A 16,920-nucleotide genomic window follows, 5' to 3' on the forward strand; every position below is an offset into this window, starting at 1 on the left:
ATGTGGTGCTTGCATCTCGATCTGTAACAGTAAGATTTGTGTGCACGCCAAGCTGACACTGTGCTGTGTGTGGCTCATAAAACATTTCTTTTGTAAGTGTGGCCCTATTTCGAACTGCTATGGAACAGGCAGCTGATGCACTCAAGGTAACGTGATGGTGATTGAAATTTTTCCACCACTTTCTTGTACCTTCTTTATGATATATTGGTGGTTTTCTTGTCTTTTAGCTAGGTCCACTTTACATTTTATAGGTTTTTACAGTGGATGGACTACATATCCAGTTACTTTTGCATAAGTTTCTTTTACTTTTAGTTCATTTTACCTGTGTAGTCATACAATATAGGACCATGCCCCTTCATCTACTTGTTTCTAATTGATTGGTTTATTGTTTTTACGGACAATCTGATGATGCTCTAAAAGAGTGAAACAACAGTAACTTCACAACCAAGACTGTTTTGAATTCTTATATTTCTAGCTGGTGTGATGAATGGCAGCTAGCTCTAAATGTAGAAAAATGTAAGTTAATGTGGATGAGTAGGAAAATCAAACCCATAATGTTGAGGTACAGCATTAGCAATGTCCTGCTTGATGCAGTCATGACAATTAAATATCTGGGTATAGCTTTGCAACATGATATGAAATGGAATGAGCATGTGAGGGTTGTGGTAGGGAAGTGAATGGTCAACTTTGGTTTATTGGGAGTATTTTGGGAAAGTGTAGTTCACTTTTAAAGGAGACCGCGTATAGGACTAGTGCAACATATTCTCTAGTACTGCCCGGGTGTTTGGAATCTGCACCAGATCGGATTAAAGGAAAACAAAAGTAATTCAAAGGCTGGCTGCAAGATTTGTTACTGGTAAGTTGGAACAACACACAAGTATTACAGGGATACTTTGTGAACTCAAACAGGAATCCCTGGAGGCAAGGTGATATTCTTTTTGAGAAACATCATTGAGAAAATTTAGAGAACCGTGATTTGAAACAGAACGATTCTACTGCTGCCAACATACATTTTGCATAAGGACCAAGGAGATACGCTACAAGAAGTTAAGACCCATACAGAGGCATATAGATCATCATTTTTCCCTTTGTCTATTTGAGAGCTGAGCAGGGAAGGAGATGACTAAGTGGTGGTACAGGATACTCTCCACCACGCACTGTACGGTGGCTTGCAGAGTATGTATGTAGATGTAGGTATTAATTATTAATCATTACTGGCGGGGCAGTAGTGTAGAGATCACAGTGATAGAAATCAAATGAGAACATTTAAATGTTATGAAGTTGGCAAGACCAACAAAACAACAACATATGTTTGGAGGAATGAGTGAAGCAAGTGATATTGCGTGAGTAGCTATGTATATTGGAAACTGTTAATAAATATTGTCAAGCAACGTTTTTTGAGCTCCAGTAAATATACCACATTACAGGAGTCATAATTGATTCCACATGTCTGTGTACTGGCGAAAATGACAAATGATTTCCCCCACTGAATAATGTTAAATACTGGTGCAAGTATGGCTTGCTTGTACGTGTTATACTAACTTCCGATTGTATTCTGAGGAAAATCGGTCCAAGAAATGATTAGTGAGACATATGCAGCATGCCCCCCCCCCTTTTTTTTTTAAAAAAAAAAAAGTGGTATGTGCTAAAAATTTACGAGTGGCCCATTTGCAATTGTGACCCAAACCAGACACTAACAGCTGACAAACTAACAAATTTCAAAAATAAAAAAAAGTAAAAACTATTAAAGGTTACATGTAGCTCTTGGTGTATAGCAAGATAGCTTAACTAAAAGTATTATTGATGATTAACAAACAGATGAAGTGAATGAGCATTTATCATTGAATTTACAAATTGCTTTTACTATGTACAGAAAAAAAGAAGTGTTAGTACTTGCAGGGTAACCACATCCAGATATAATTTGAACACTCAAATTTCAATGAAACTGTAAAAGTAACACCTGATTCCCAGCTAAAGTACTTCTCTACCTCAGTTGGCAACTGTCCCAAGAACCAACAATGGTGCATCTAATGTCCATTTAAGCAGAGTGAATACTGGAAAACAACACTGGGGTGTAATGATGCTAGGAAAAGACAGATTTTGAATCTAGACCCAAATTAAACTGAACAAATTTAGTGCATCCTAATACCACTCTTACAGGAAGACCGGGAGAACATTGAACTACATCTGAAGATTAGTGAGTATATTAATGAGTCTGAATTGTCTGACCAGTCACAATAAAAATTATTTATTGTGCAAGAGTGATTTAAAAAAGTTAACAGGTGGTTTATATCCATTCAACCAGTAATATCTTCAAAAGTTGACAGTATTTTACACTATTTTTGCAACAAGTATATGATAACTGTCTTCTAAACCCTCCCCATGTCTCCATTATTGATGGAAACATAAATGCTAGCACGGTAAGCATTAGTGTACACAGGAGTACTATTATTTCATTATACATGTGCGTTTGTCTGCTTTGTGTATCTGTTTGTCAAATCAGCGAGCTTCGGGTAATCCTTTTCATGTTCTTAATGCTTTCTATGTACTCCGAGATGTGTCTAGTTTGTCTGGTGTCTGGCAATCTCTCAATATGCCCATATTTCAATTGATTTTTCTTCGTATTATGTACTATGTTAGATATCTGTTCTGTCTCTTGTCTGTTCCACACACTGTAAACTACCTCTGTCTTATTAGGCCTTAGGATGTTTCTGATGATTCTTCTATCCAATTTCTTGATTTTTTTTCTCATGCACCTGCCTGATCCATGACCAATGTTTCTGGACTGATGAAAGTCTTGTAATGTCTCACTTTTACATTACCTGACTGGAACTGTTTATTGTGAATGTTTCAGTCTTCCAGAATGTTCTAGTCATTGAATTCTCTGTTGTGGGTTCCTGTCTCTATCCCACTTGCCTGTATCGTCCCCCAAGATACTTTAATTTGCAATTTGTGAACTCTCTTGATACCACCATTGTTTGATTTTTATTATTATAGTAATATTTACAGAAAATGAAATGAAAGCTGTTACATACAAATGTAGGAAGGGGAGAGGGGAATGGAAGGGGCCAACACAAAACTGACCTACAAGTTTATTCAACACCATCAATCTATTCTTTATTTCTCTTAACTCCTTGAAATCACATCCTTCCCAGATTTACATTGCATATTTGTAAAGCTGTACATGCAGTGTTTCTGATTCTGTTATGATTGTTTTTGTAAAAAATCCAAGTAGTACCACAAAACCAGCCACTGTTTTTGAGGTCTTGGAAATGACTGTAAAGAAATAAAATTATGTCCTGAATACAATGAATAAAAACGTTGATTTCTACCATACATAAATTTCATATACAATGAATCTCAAATCAACTTGTAGGAGACTCAGAGATACTGAAATATAACACATTTTATAAAAATAAAGTTACAATATTTTGCACTTTTTGTAGGTATGAAATCACTTGCCAGTGAGTGAAAAAGAATCTTAACATTCAGTGAAAAACAAAACTGTCAGCTATGTTTCGTGTGCACTTAAAATTAGAATTTCTCCCAATGCAGTCCATGTATGTATAAACACACTTGTCCTCTGCCCTCTCTCTCAGTTTCTTAGAACAAGCTCAAATCATTTGCCTTCTATTATTATTCACCTCTTAATCTTTTAGAGCATAATTTTGCATTTATTTATACAACACATACTATATATAAGGAATACATATTTGCAATTAGAGGTGGTGTCGTAGACTACAGATAAATTCATCTGCATCAAAGAACGATGAAATGCTAGAACTAAGAGTAATGTACAACCTTTAACTGACTACTAATTAAAACGTCTAAAGCTAAAAATGATGCTATTTAACTGAAGAAATCTCCTTCATACACATAAGCTAAGTCTCTAATTCAAACTTAAACTTTTTTAGTTGTGAAGGTATCAACAGTAATACAGTATACATGAAATTGCTAACATGTTTCTCAATATCTGGCATATTTTTAATACTTCATCACTTAATAAGTACACCATAAAAATAATCAATCAAAAGTAGTTAATTAGCAAATACAGTAGAGTCCTGTTATTCCGAACTAATTGGGACCGGACCTTGTTTGGATTAGCCGGAATTACGGTGACGAGATTCTAGAATGAAGTATACCAAGCAGATAAGTAAGTACACCAAGTTAACAAATGGGAACAAGTGTGGGAACAATGGCTCACTCTCACTCCCTGCCCTTGTTGCTGTGCACTATTGAGACTTTTGTAGTGTGAGGTCAGTGCACTGCCAGTTGGCTCGCAAAACACTCGATTATGTTAGTTATCGATCGCTGGCATGCGTAACAGTTGTATTGTATTTGTTCAGGTGTAGTGGTGTACGTATTTTCGTCATGAGTAAACTGAAACATACGTTAACTCTCAAAGAAAAACTGAATGCTTTGAAGCAGAGAGACAATGGTGAGAATGTATCTAAACTGACAAAGGAACTGTGTGTTGGTAAAGCAACCATTTGTGATCAGAAGAACTGAGTGAAGCTTGAATGGTTCTGTGCAACGTCTTTGGGAAAAACACTCTAAATTTGGCAGACTATGAAACAGTCCCAGTATGATAAAGTGGATGAAGCCCTTTTCCTTTGGCTTACGCAGGAAAGAGAAAGGGGAATTCCTTTTAGTGGAGCACCAGTTCAGGAGAAGGCTGTTTACCTGAACAAGTTAATGAATGGTGATGAGTCTTTTAGTGCAAGTACGGGTTGGTTGGACAGATTCAAAAAAACGTCATGGAATCCGTCAGCTAACAATTAATGGAGAGAAGCTTTCTTCTGACCGTGATGCAGAGAAGGAATACTTGGGTAAGTTTGAAAAAATGATGAGAGGGGAAAAGTATTCTCCCAACAAATTTATAACACTGACAAGACTGGCCTTAATTTTAGGGCATTGCCAACAAAAAGCCTGCCATCAAAAGCAGAAGACCATGCTTCTGGTTTTAAAATGTGCAAAGATCGTGTAACTTTATCAGCATGCAGCAGTGCTGCTGGTAATCACAGGCTGCCTTTAATGCTGATTGGCAAATTTGCTAGGCCCAGAGCTTTTAAAAACTGCAACATGAAGTCCCTGCCCGTATATTATCGCAACCAGAAAAAAAACATGGATGGATGGTAAGCTGTTCAAAGAATGGTTTCAAGGCCAGTTTGTTCCCTCTGTTCGACAGTTTTCTAAGGAAAATAATTTGTCTCCCTGTGCAATCCTTTTGATTGATAACGCGCTATCTCACCCCAGCACTTGGGAATTATGTGATGGAGAAATTGTGGTGAAGCTTTTGCCCCCGAATGTTGGATCAGGGCGTACTGCATACATTAAAACTTGATAGCATTCCTTTAGTGAACCTGTGAAGGATGTTGACAAACTGCCTATTTGCTTCTGTCTCAGGTTCTTCAGCTGATATTCATCTGATGATTTTACTGATATTTCGCCAGCACGAGTGGCTGGCATTATCAAAGCTTCACCCTCCACTGCCAGTGGTGAAATGGAGCCGAGCTATATGTACCTGGCGTGCCAACATCCGAGGGCTTCTCTGAGGTCATTTCCGGTGCGGTTCACCTCTTGCTACCTGCGACGGTCGTTCACCACCGGCAATGGAGAGTGAAGCTTTGACAATACCAGCCACTCGTGCTGGTAAAACGTCAGTAAAACCATCAGACGAGCGTTGGCCGAAGAATCTGAGACAGAAGCAAATAGGCAGTTTCTCAACAAGTGGCCACAAAAGCCTCAACAATTTTGTATTACACCTCTATGGGGAGGAGATTTGCAGATGGTACCGACACCCTGACCAACGACAGAAGAAGGAAGAGTGAGTGATGTCCTCTCTTGCCTTCCTTTCGCGGTGCAGAGATGAAGATGCTACACCGAAGTTCTTGAAATGTAAGTGCATATTCACACCGCCCAAGCACATCGTATCTACGACAGAATGGAACAAGCTTTCCTTTATGAGCGAATTCATGAAACATGGAGAGACTTGTCAAGAACGGATCAGGAACGTTTGGACATATTCTATCACCTAAGTAGCAGAAGGCATCAAGACGACTGGGAAAAGATCGACAGCATCACTCACAGGAGCATGCAGAACAAACACAAATGCTGTACTGTGTGACAGAAGAAAAAGTTTGAAAGGTGCCGGAAGCAGACTGACATGGCGATTCCCGACATGTCACATACAGTGGTCAACTTCACTGAACGACAATTGACCGAAGAGGAAGTGTCTGTTCTTCAAAAAGGAGGGAATTTCGCTATCATCCCAAGAACTATACCTATTGAGGACATCACTGCTAACACCGAATCGGCCATTCGGACCCTTTCTTATGAAAGGACAGAGGAAATACACACTGAAACAGCCAGGATACAGCGCCGAGCTAAACCACCAGCTTGTAATCTGAAGAAAGAAGAGGTACAAGCTATTAAGAATCTTAACGATGACAAGAGTATATTGGTACTGCCTGCTGATAAAGGGAATGCGACCGTTGTAATGAAGAACAGAGATTATGAGCAAAAGATCCGACGACGTACCAAAAACTAAGCGCAGATCCGACGCAGCGTATCACACAGAATACGAATTGGTTAATCAAGGCTTCTTCTCTGCCAATGGACATACAGGGAATCCTGTGAAAAACAGAAGCCCTACCACCTCTACTGTATGGATTACCTAAGATCCATAAGAACAACGTTCCACTAAGACCGATTGTTAGTGCTCCTGGCTCACCGACGTTTAAACTGGCAAAACACTTGGACACACTGCTCCAGCCACATGTAGGGAAGACCAACACATAAATAAAGGACTTAGGACATTTCACCGAGAAGCTGAAGGAACTAAAACTTACACCAAACGACATCCTCGTCAGCTTTGATATTGTTTCTCTGTTTGCGAAAGTGCCACTCAGTGACGCTCTGGAGCACATCGATTCCATTTTCCCCGCAAGACATCACAAAGCTCTTCCATGCATGTCTCACCACAAGCTATTTCATGTGGAATGGCAATTTATACAACAGCTGGAAAGTGTTGCCATGGGTAGTCCCCTATGTCCAATGGTGGCCAACTTCTTCATGGAGCATTTCGAAGCACAGGCACTGGAATTGGCGACTTGTAAACCTGAGGTGTGGTACAGATATGTCGATGATACTTTCGTTGTGTGGAGCCACGTTGAAGAGCAGCTCGGTGACTTCCTAAGATACTTGAACAGCCTCCACACCAACATAAAATTTACCATGGAAGTAGAAAAGGACAAAAAAAAACTACCATTTCTAGATGTGCTAGTCACAAGGGATGGCGAAAACCTGGGACATAGCGTGTACCGAAAACCAACACACGTGGACCGATACCTGCACAAACTATCAAACCACCACCTGAGCCAGAAAAGAGGTACGATTCACATGTTCGTAATGCAAGCAGGACGAATATGTGAGCCGCAGCGCCTCAGACGTGAAATGCAATATCTGGAAAGTATTCTGAGGAGCAATAGGTACTCCACAAATTATATTAGAAATGTAACAGAACCAAACACTTGACAAAGTTAGAAATCAGGAAAAGAAATGTCGGGTACGGCCATTCTGCCATACATTCCCAGAGTGACTGACAGAATCGGTCGTATATTGCACAAACACGGCGTAAGGACAATATTCAAACCAACAAGGAAGATCAAAGAATGTCAGATTGGCAAAGGATAAAAGGGGCCCCACTTGCAATGTCGGGAATATACTGCTTACCATGCACATGCGGAAAAGTTTATGTCGGAATGACTGGATGATCAATCAACACCAGGATCAAATAACATAAGTGACATTGCAGGTTGGGGCAGGTGGAGAAATTGGGCGTGGCAGAGCACGCACTGAGTGAGACCGACCATGTAATAAATTTCACCGACACGGAAGTTCTGGCTGTAGAGAAGCACTATCACACGCGCTTGTTCAGAGAAGCTGTAGAAATACAAAAACACATGAACAGCTTCAGTGAGAAAGAGGAAAGCCTTAAGGTAAACGGATCCTGGCTTCCTGTACTGCAGCGAACGACCGTCGCAAGTAGCAAGAGGAGAACTGCACCGGAAATGACCTCGGAGAAGCCCTCAGACGTTGACGTGCCAGGTACATATAGTCTGCGGCTGTGAGCTTGGCTCCAGTTAACCACTGGCAATGGAGGGTAAAGCTTTGACAATGCCAGCCACTCGTGCTGGCGAAACATCAGTAAAATCATCAGACAAATGTCGGCCGAAGAACCCGAGACAGAAGTAAATAGGCAGTATGTCAACAAGTGGGCACGAAAGCCTCAACAATTTTGTGAAGGGTGTTGTTTATTGGGCCGCTGAGGTATGGCAGAATATTTCAGAAAATACTCTGAGAAAATCGTGGAGAAAACTGAGGACATCTCTTGAATTTCAGGACAACCTAGTCGAAAATGAAGAGGAAACTCTACTACAAATGATGCAATCCCTGATGCGAAGAAGCTAGTGAAGAAGACATAGATGCGTGGAAGGCAGCAGATGGGGCATGTGTGGAGAACCTTATTGACTCTGATTTAGTTGCTGCTGTGACGGAAGTGACAATGAGCCTGAAAGCGACAAAGGAGAGCTGAAAGCGACAAAGGAGAGCTGTTGCCACACAGTGTCGCAGCAGAAGCCCTTGACCTCGCGCCACGTTATTTGGAGCAACAGCCCACTGCTACACCTGCTGATATGATGTTTATGAGACTATGGCGCAACTACATGTCGTATAACAGACTGTCTTCATTACGCCAAAAAACAATGAGTTTTTGTCGTCTAAAAAGTAGGGATCAAATGTCCGCTGTATTTTAGCAAGTTTGATAGCTTTTATTTCATTGTTGTGCATTGTTTAAACCTAATGTTTTCTTGCCAATTTCTCTAATACATTTACTGTACTGTGTAAATTAAAATTGTGTGTATGTACAGCAGTTTATGGCACAGATTTCCGTACTTACCAGGAAAGTACTTGGGCTCGAACAAACAGATCTGTATGACATTTGGTTACAGGACCATTATGTACCTCTGAATGAGCTGGTGGGTGTTGTTTTTCTGCAAAACTCTGCAGTCATGCTCTAGATATCACTGTAGATGTAATTGTAGACGCCATACGCAATGTAGCAATCTTAACTATAAATGTAAATGCAGAATGTCAATAAAATGCTCCGAGCAATACGAATGACTGCAAAACACACAGTGAAGAAACGCAAGTTGATCGCATGGCATATTTGAACATTCTATAATATCAGTGTTGAACGCCACGTCAATGACACTTTTGAAGTTGTTCACTGGTTCACCAATATCGTAGTCAGCATTCTTTCATGCTTAATGAAGCATTGGTCTGTATACTCTCGCAGATAACCGACTGTAAATGACAGAATGCATATTCATGATAAAGAATCTGTCGTGCAATTTCGGCTGCATATTACTGGAACGTAGTTTAATGAAGTCTGTTATTTTCTTGGCATATATTTTATATTGCCTGAAGAAATGCACATCCAGAGGTTGTGCATATTTTGTAGTTTTAGGCAGAATGATTTTTAAATCTACATGTTTTCCACCAGATGCTTCCAGTAGTACTCATTCACCCTTACGTCCAGACCAGGAGTCACAAAGTACTAATGACTTTCTCAACAAATGTGGATTCAAAACTGACAGAAAAAACGTCTTCAGATGTTGTTTCGTCATCTTCCCACTCACACTTTCATCGACGACGACATTTGGAGGGCACCGCATTTCTATTTCCCTTGACACGTGGGGTCCAAACTTTCCACTGGATTCTTGGAAGCAAATATAGTGTTTGTCTGCCAACCATCCATCCATTTATATTGCAAAAAACACAGATGATGTGACTTACCGAACGAAAGTGCTGGCAGGTCAATAGACACACAAACAAACACAAACATACACATGAAATTCAAGCTTTCGCAACAAACTGTTGCCTCATCAGGAAAGAGGGAAGGAGAGGGAAAGACGAAAGGATGTGGGTTTTAAGGGAAAGGGTAAGGAGTCATTCCAATCCCGGGAGCGGAAAGACTTACCTTAGGGGGTAGGGAGTAAGTCACATCATCTGTGTTTCTAGATATATTTTTCCCACGTGGAATGTTTCCCTCTATTATATTCATTTATATAGCAACATTGATTGTGTAACTATGTGTTGCACAGTTAAGTGATCACAGTTCCATACAGAACTAATATCGATGTTTTCTCTTGTGATATGCTCATTGACATCAGCAACAAACGTTTGAGCTCTTTCAATCAGCTCTTCTTCGTCATCCTATCTTTTCGTGCTTGGAGCATAGTGATACGGCGTGATGTTATCCTAAACTCCTTTTTCAAATCAGTAATAAATCCTAGTGAAGCTGTAAAGTTTGTACACCCAAGATTTCTGGCTACGTCCAATGCCCAATGTTGTAAATGCCAATAATGAATGGCGGAACCGCATTCTTGCGCTTCATTGAATTTCGCCATTACACACCCCTTGATGGTCTTAAACAGCAGTGTACGATTTCCCTTGAAAACTGTATTTCCTTCTCTTTTAAGCATTTTACTGCAAGGGTAAACTTCCTGGCTTCATTTCGGACAACCCATTGCAGAAACAGACAATATTAAATATGACAAATTGTTTTATAGTCCCCTTATTCTTATTGCACTCAATTTATTCATGACTAAACAGACTACACATACTGCCTTGGGAGAAAAACAGTGACTATACTGTAACGAAAATGTTCTTTCCTGTTTTTCAGCCACAGCTCTCTCAAATTGTATCATCTACAGGACTACTGCACAGTTAACACTTATGAGCTTGGCAGAAAGTTCATAAAATCAGTTTCAGACTATTTCTCTAATGTTTGCTCTTGAATAGTGTGTCGGAAAAATGAACATTTAAAGCTTTCTGTGCCTCTGATTTGTGTTATTTGATTATGATGATCATTTCACCCTATGTAAATGGGAGAGAAAGTTGCCGACTGCAACAATGTTATGAAATATTAATATCATATATGACGTAATATTATAATGGATGACGATGGAGTAAACAAAGTACTATATGGAATGGTCAAAAGTAAGAAGTGGTTTGAGAGAAAATGCAACAAAGACAGACAGAAATGGGAATGAGCTTAATAACAAAGACACTGAAGATAGTGCAGAAGAAGTACCTCGAGCATTTGTTAAATCCAAATGGAAATGGCACTGGATAAGATGAAAGGAGGAAAGGCATCAGGTATGGATGAAGTCGGTGTCAAAATGGTGAAGGCGGCAGGGGAGGTTGAGAAACAGTGTCTGTTTCATGTGATGAGGGATGTGTGGAGTAAAAAGAAGACTCCACAAGATTGGAACAGGGCACTAATTGTCCCTATATTCAAGAAAGGGAATAAGAAGGACTGTAGGAACTACAGGGGAGTCACACTGATACTGCACTGTGTCACATCATATGAAAAGATCATGGAGTGCAGAATCCGAACAAGGGTCAAGACCAAATTGAAATAGGATTGGCATGGCTTCAGACCTGAGACATCAACTGTTGACCTTATATTTGCAATGAAGCAGCTCCACGAGCATCACTACGAATTTGGGGAAGAGCTTGTGGTGGCACTTCTCAATATAGAAAGGGTATAAGCAGATGTATGTAGAAGAAATGTCTGGGAAGCACTAAAAAAGAAGGGAGTGGAAAGAGAGAGAACAAGCAGAGTGGACGAGATGTAATGTGGAAGGTTGAGTTGTGAGAAAATGGGAAATGAAAGGACGGATTGGTTCCAGCAAACAAGTGGTATGAAACAGGGCAGTCCAGAGTCACCTGTCCTCTTCAGTTTGGTCTTAGTTATTATCTCATCCAAGATGGCACAAAAAATTGGAGGAGGCAAGATGAAAGCAAACGTGTTCATAGATGACCTGGGAAACAGGGAGGAGGAGATTCACAAACAGCTGGATGCTTGGGAAGGAACTAAGAGACAGCATGGGATGAAATTTAATGTAAACAGGTGTGAGATCTTGGTTACAACTAGAAAGAAAGCTAGACTCACTAGTAGAATGAAGATTGGAGATTAACAACTGAAGACGGTGGAGGGTGCTGAGTACTTGGTAAGTACAATGGAGGAAAATGGAAGAAATGAGAAAGAGATCAGTGAATGTGGCAGAAAGGCAGAAATATTTCTATGAAGTGTTAGGTGCCTGTTTTACAATGAAAATGTTCCACAAAAAAAGCAAAGAATTGTTATTCAAAATTTAGTATGTCCCAGTATTGTTGACCTATGCGTCTGAAACAAGGGTAATCAAGAAAAAATATGTAAGCAGATTACATGAATTTCCTCAGAAATAGGATAAAAGTAACAAAGAGAGAGAAAGAGGATGAGGAATGATAGGGTAAGGGAAAGAGGAAGCTTTACAGAGCAGGATACAAACATCAAGGCTAAGATGGAATGGCCACTTAAAGAGAATGGAAAACAAGAGGATTCCCAAGAAGATACACAAAATGGAGATGTGAAGGAAATTTGTGTTGAAAAAAAGAGGCAAGGACTGGCTCAGATTGAACACAAAGTTGGTGGGAAGACAGGGCTAGGTGATGAGGCTTATGTTCCATACATCCCCAGCCTGGGTCTGGAAACAGTTGTTGATTAAGGTGGTGGTGGTGGTGGTGGTGGTGGTGGTGATAACATAATATTGTTCTTATCCCATCCTGGAATTTCCATTGTTCAAAGTTGGTAATTGAAATTTCATGAAACGGTCTTCTATAATGAAAAACATTTCTGTTTTACACTGAGGTGACTAAAGTCATGGGACACCACCTAACATCATGTCGGACCTCCTTTTGCCTGACCAAGTGCAGCAACCTGGCATGGCATGCAGTCAACAAGTCACTGGTAGTCCCCTGCAGAAATATTGAGCCGTGCCGCCTCTGTAACCATCCTTAATTGTTAAAGTGTTGCCAGTGCAGCATTTTGTGCACATACTGATCTTTTAATTATGTCCCGTAAATGTTCAATGAGATTCATGTCAGCTGATGTGAGCGGCCAAATCATTGCTGTACGACCGAAGCCAGCACAGCTTGGAGCTGTGAGTGAAGGATCACCTCAGCTCACATTTGAACACAGCCCTTTTTCATGCTAAAGATGACAATCTTCCCTACACAAACACACAAGAAATTTTTGATTAAACTACAAAAGGACACAGATGAAGCCAAGTCAGTAACTCAAGTCTGCTCAGAATATAATGAACAAACAATGTATTCTCCTGGTGTTCCACGTACAGCAGTTAGAACGTAACTGAGCTACCTACAAAGACTGCCAGGGGTACAGAACAAAAACAACATCAGTGATACAGGCTGTGTGAATCTACACTGCATCATAACTGGTTTCGACTTCTTAGTAAGCCATCATCAGATGAGATGATTGATCTGAACGTGTTACTATGTAACTTGTCAAAACACAACTGAACAGGGTGTGAGGCCCTGACAATGTAGAGTGCCTCTCCAGATCTGGCACCTGACAACTTGCTAAGAAGTTGAAAGCATTTGTCTGATCAAAGGCTGAAAAATAAATAAAAGGATTTCATTATTCTACATTACAGAGTGTAAGGACACACATTGCAAGATCATCTGAGTGTACTGAGAACAATCTTAAGGGCCGAGATCAGAATAGGTTGATTTGGAAAAACAGAAGTTCTTGTTTAACCTCATTGATGAATAATGGACACTGTATTTGGCTAGAGAAACACACCTGTGTACTGACCAAAAGTGCAGAAATATTTTCAGTATTATTAATATGCCTGTTGAGTGCTCAACTTTATGGTGTATGGTACATTTTCTCCTAACATTACATGTATACCACCCAGGACTTTTGAGTAGCATTTCAGGATCACTGAAACTCGTTATTTTATGAGTCCCTAGTCACTATTCATTCAGTAAAAACAGATCATCATCATCTTTTGACTTCCAAAAGATTCACCAGGTGACACCCTGTTTAATTTTTCCTTCAGAAAACAAGAAAGTATTTTGCGTTGTTTCTAAATATACAATGAAAATCAATTATGGCTGTATAACCCAAATATTTTAATTCAAAATAACATGATAAATAAAACAAAAATTACCTGAGTAAGAGTGTAACTGTGAGAGATATACGTAGATTGCAACAAACGAACTTGTTATTCCATTTCCATTGCCATCCCATATTAACTCTGCAACTGTAAGAAATTTTCCAAAATTTGACAGAACAAATGCCTTCCAAAAGATCAAAAATGTAAAATTTTCTTGATATTTTTTTGGAAAAACAATCCAATACAGCTTTGTTACTGCTAACACTGTAGCAAGAAGCAGCATGTGACCTGCAAAGCAAGTACAACATTACGAGAAGTCATTCTCTCTCTCTCTCTCTCTCTCTCTCTCTCTCTCTCTCTCTCTCTAATTAGTAAAAAAGATATCCTCTTAACACATTACAACACATTAAAACACGATGGGCATTTCCCAATCTCACAACAGCAGCGGCAGCAACAACATTAAAAACACTAGTGTTACATTGTGAGCCCTCTTACATGAAAATCGGCAATCCCTCCACACCAGTTCTTTAAGAATACAGTTCTTGTGTGTAAAACAGCTTAAAGCATCTGGTTTCTTTACCAACGAGTAAACGTGCTTAACTTCACATGTCAAGCATGTGAAACCTTTCTGACTGAGTAAAGTTTGTCAGTTTGCACTCCTTGTTCAGAAGAACTAATTTTTCAAGACTCTCAATTTTTATGGAATGTCATGTGTCATACAATGATATAATTTTGTATGTACATTCATGGATCCTGTCTGAAAAATTTGTTGTGAATAAAGTTAGTAGTAATGAAGTGATAAAGCAAATCACTATGCAAATGTAAGCACTTAAAATAATTGTATACTTCTCTACATGTGCTGCTGTTGGTTCTGAAATAGAAATACTCTTGCTGCTTGTGCAAATTTCCTAGGTACTGAATATTAAATTCAAGAGCACTTGATCACGGATCTAACCATTTTGAAGACACTGGTATAGTTCCCAGTCATTTGTTCTCAATGTATAATCAGAACTAATATAGATGCAGCAGAAACAATTCTGCAGTTGGCAGAATGCAATGCAATAAAAAGACCATATGAGTATTCTAATAAATTATGTCACAGGATTTCTGGACAGAGCTTACCTTCAGGAGATGACCTGTGTAGCACTGCCAATAGACACATCTCTAACTGTCTCTTGATATGAGAAACATTCTTTCCATCTCTCCCACAGTGGTATTCTGCCACCCACCCAACCTACACAATATCTTTTTCTGCCACTACTTCACCCCTGCTCCCAACCCCTTGCCTCATGGCTCATATTCCTGCAATATATCCAGATGCAATACCTGCCCATACACCTTCCCACTACGACATACTCCAGTTCTGTCACTAACATCTCCCAACCTATAAAAGGCAGGGCCACCTGTAAAAGCAGCCATGTAATATACAAACTTAGATATAAACACAGTACCACATTCTATATGGGCTTGACAACTGATGAGCTGTATGTCCACATGAATGACCACTGATAGACTGTAACAAAGGACAGCTGGACCGTCCAGTTTCTGAACATCCTGCCCAACACGAACTTCAATGACTACTTCACAGCCTGTGCCATCTGGAGTGTTCTTACCACCAACAGCTTTTGTGAGATGAGTACGTGCAAACTCTCCCTACAACATATCTTTCATTCCCAATAACCCCACTGGCCTCAAACCTTCTCTTCTCTTCTCTTCTCTTCCCCCCCCCCCCCCCCACCCCCCCTCATTCCACTAGCACAACTTCACAGTTGCAGTGAATGGTGTGTTGTGACTCCACAAATGTTCATGTAATCCCAACACCCACCCCATCCACCATCACTATTTGCTATCATGGTATGAGGTTCTGAGAATTGTCAAATAGTGACAAACTGGTTACCATCAAAGTAAATGTTTTTGCAGTTGAGACTGTTTGTAATCCATTTTTAAAGTACTTTTAGCCAGATTGCCATTTCTCCATGAGAAATGTTCTCAAAAATTGTAATCTTTCCACATTGTTAAACAACAATGAAAATCCTGTGGGGATAATATGTAAAATAAAGGAAAGGCAACCACTCACCTATAGCTGACTCTGTGTAGCTTAGTATTTGTACTAGCTTTCGAGCTCTTGCTCTTTGTCTTTAAGTACACACGTTTACGCACACAGCCACCCAAATGCACACACCAATGGCCACGGGTCCAAATGCAATTCAGATGCAGACCATACTGTGCAAGATGTGAATAAGTGAGGGATGATGCATCAATAATGTACACTTGTGAATGCCCGTTTTCCCATATTAATCTGCCAAATTCTGAATGGATGTGATTGACAGAAATATATTTATTTATTTATTTATTTATTTATATTTTACTAACCAAAAAGGACTTGCAAGCAAGTGATGTAAAAGTATTTCTCTCCTTCAAACATAAGTTCTGTACTTTTATAGCCTCCATTGCTTAATGGAGAATACTGTTTCTTCATGGACACCCATTCGCAATATGTTTCAGCCAAAAGCAACACAGCTGCAAGCTTCCAATGGCCCTTAAATAGAAAAAAAATAAAGAAAAAATATAAACATGTGATTTGGACATGTGTAAATGATAAATACAAAAGAAATAGTTAACCCAGCACACTTCATAGTTACACTGACTATAACAGTATTGAAGTCATGTTAAATGCACAGAAGAATATGTATTATTTTGGCTGGGCTTGACTATGACTGTCCTTCAAAGGCCTTGAATTATAAAAGAAATCCAGTCATTTTAAGTATTTTTTACACTTGTAAAATCCGGGATGGAATAATGACAATATTATAAAAAGGATAGATCGCTACTCACCATATAGAGGAGATACTGAGTGACAGACACAACAAAAAGACTGCTGAACATGTGA

The 16,920-nt window shown here is 39.6% G+C and overlaps 1 protein-coding gene across 4 annotated transcripts in view; it reads right to left on the reverse strand.

Annotated features, from left to right (window-relative positions):
* Positions 1-3,091: 3,091 nt before the first annotated feature.
* LOC126468642 (protein ARV1) overlaps positions 3,092-16,920 on the reverse strand; it is a 71,519-nt gene continuing 57,690 nt past the window's right edge. For 3 of the 4 annotated variants that reach the window (XM_050096567.1, XM_050096566.1, XM_050096568.1), the window contains exons 4-6: positions 16,404-16,569; positions 14,085-14,318; positions 3,092-3,276 (exon numbers count right to left, since the gene is read on the reverse strand). In XM_050096567.1, the coding sequence (XP_049952524.1) occupies positions 3,158-3,276; positions 14,085-14,318; positions 16,404-16,569 (519 nt within the window). In that variant the 3' untranslated portion in view covers positions 3,092-3,157. The remainder of the gene's footprint in view (positions 3,277-14,084; positions 14,319-16,403; positions 16,570-16,920) is intronic. The other variant, XM_050096569.1, reaches the window with a different exon arrangement.

This window comes from Schistocerca serialis, chromosome 1 (genome assembly GCF_023864345.2).
Source record: "Schistocerca serialis cubense isolate TAMUIC-IGC-003099 chromosome 1, iqSchSeri2.2, whole genome shotgun sequence".
Lineage (NCBI taxonomy): Eukaryota > Metazoa > Arthropoda > Insecta > Orthoptera > Acrididae > Schistocerca > Schistocerca serialis.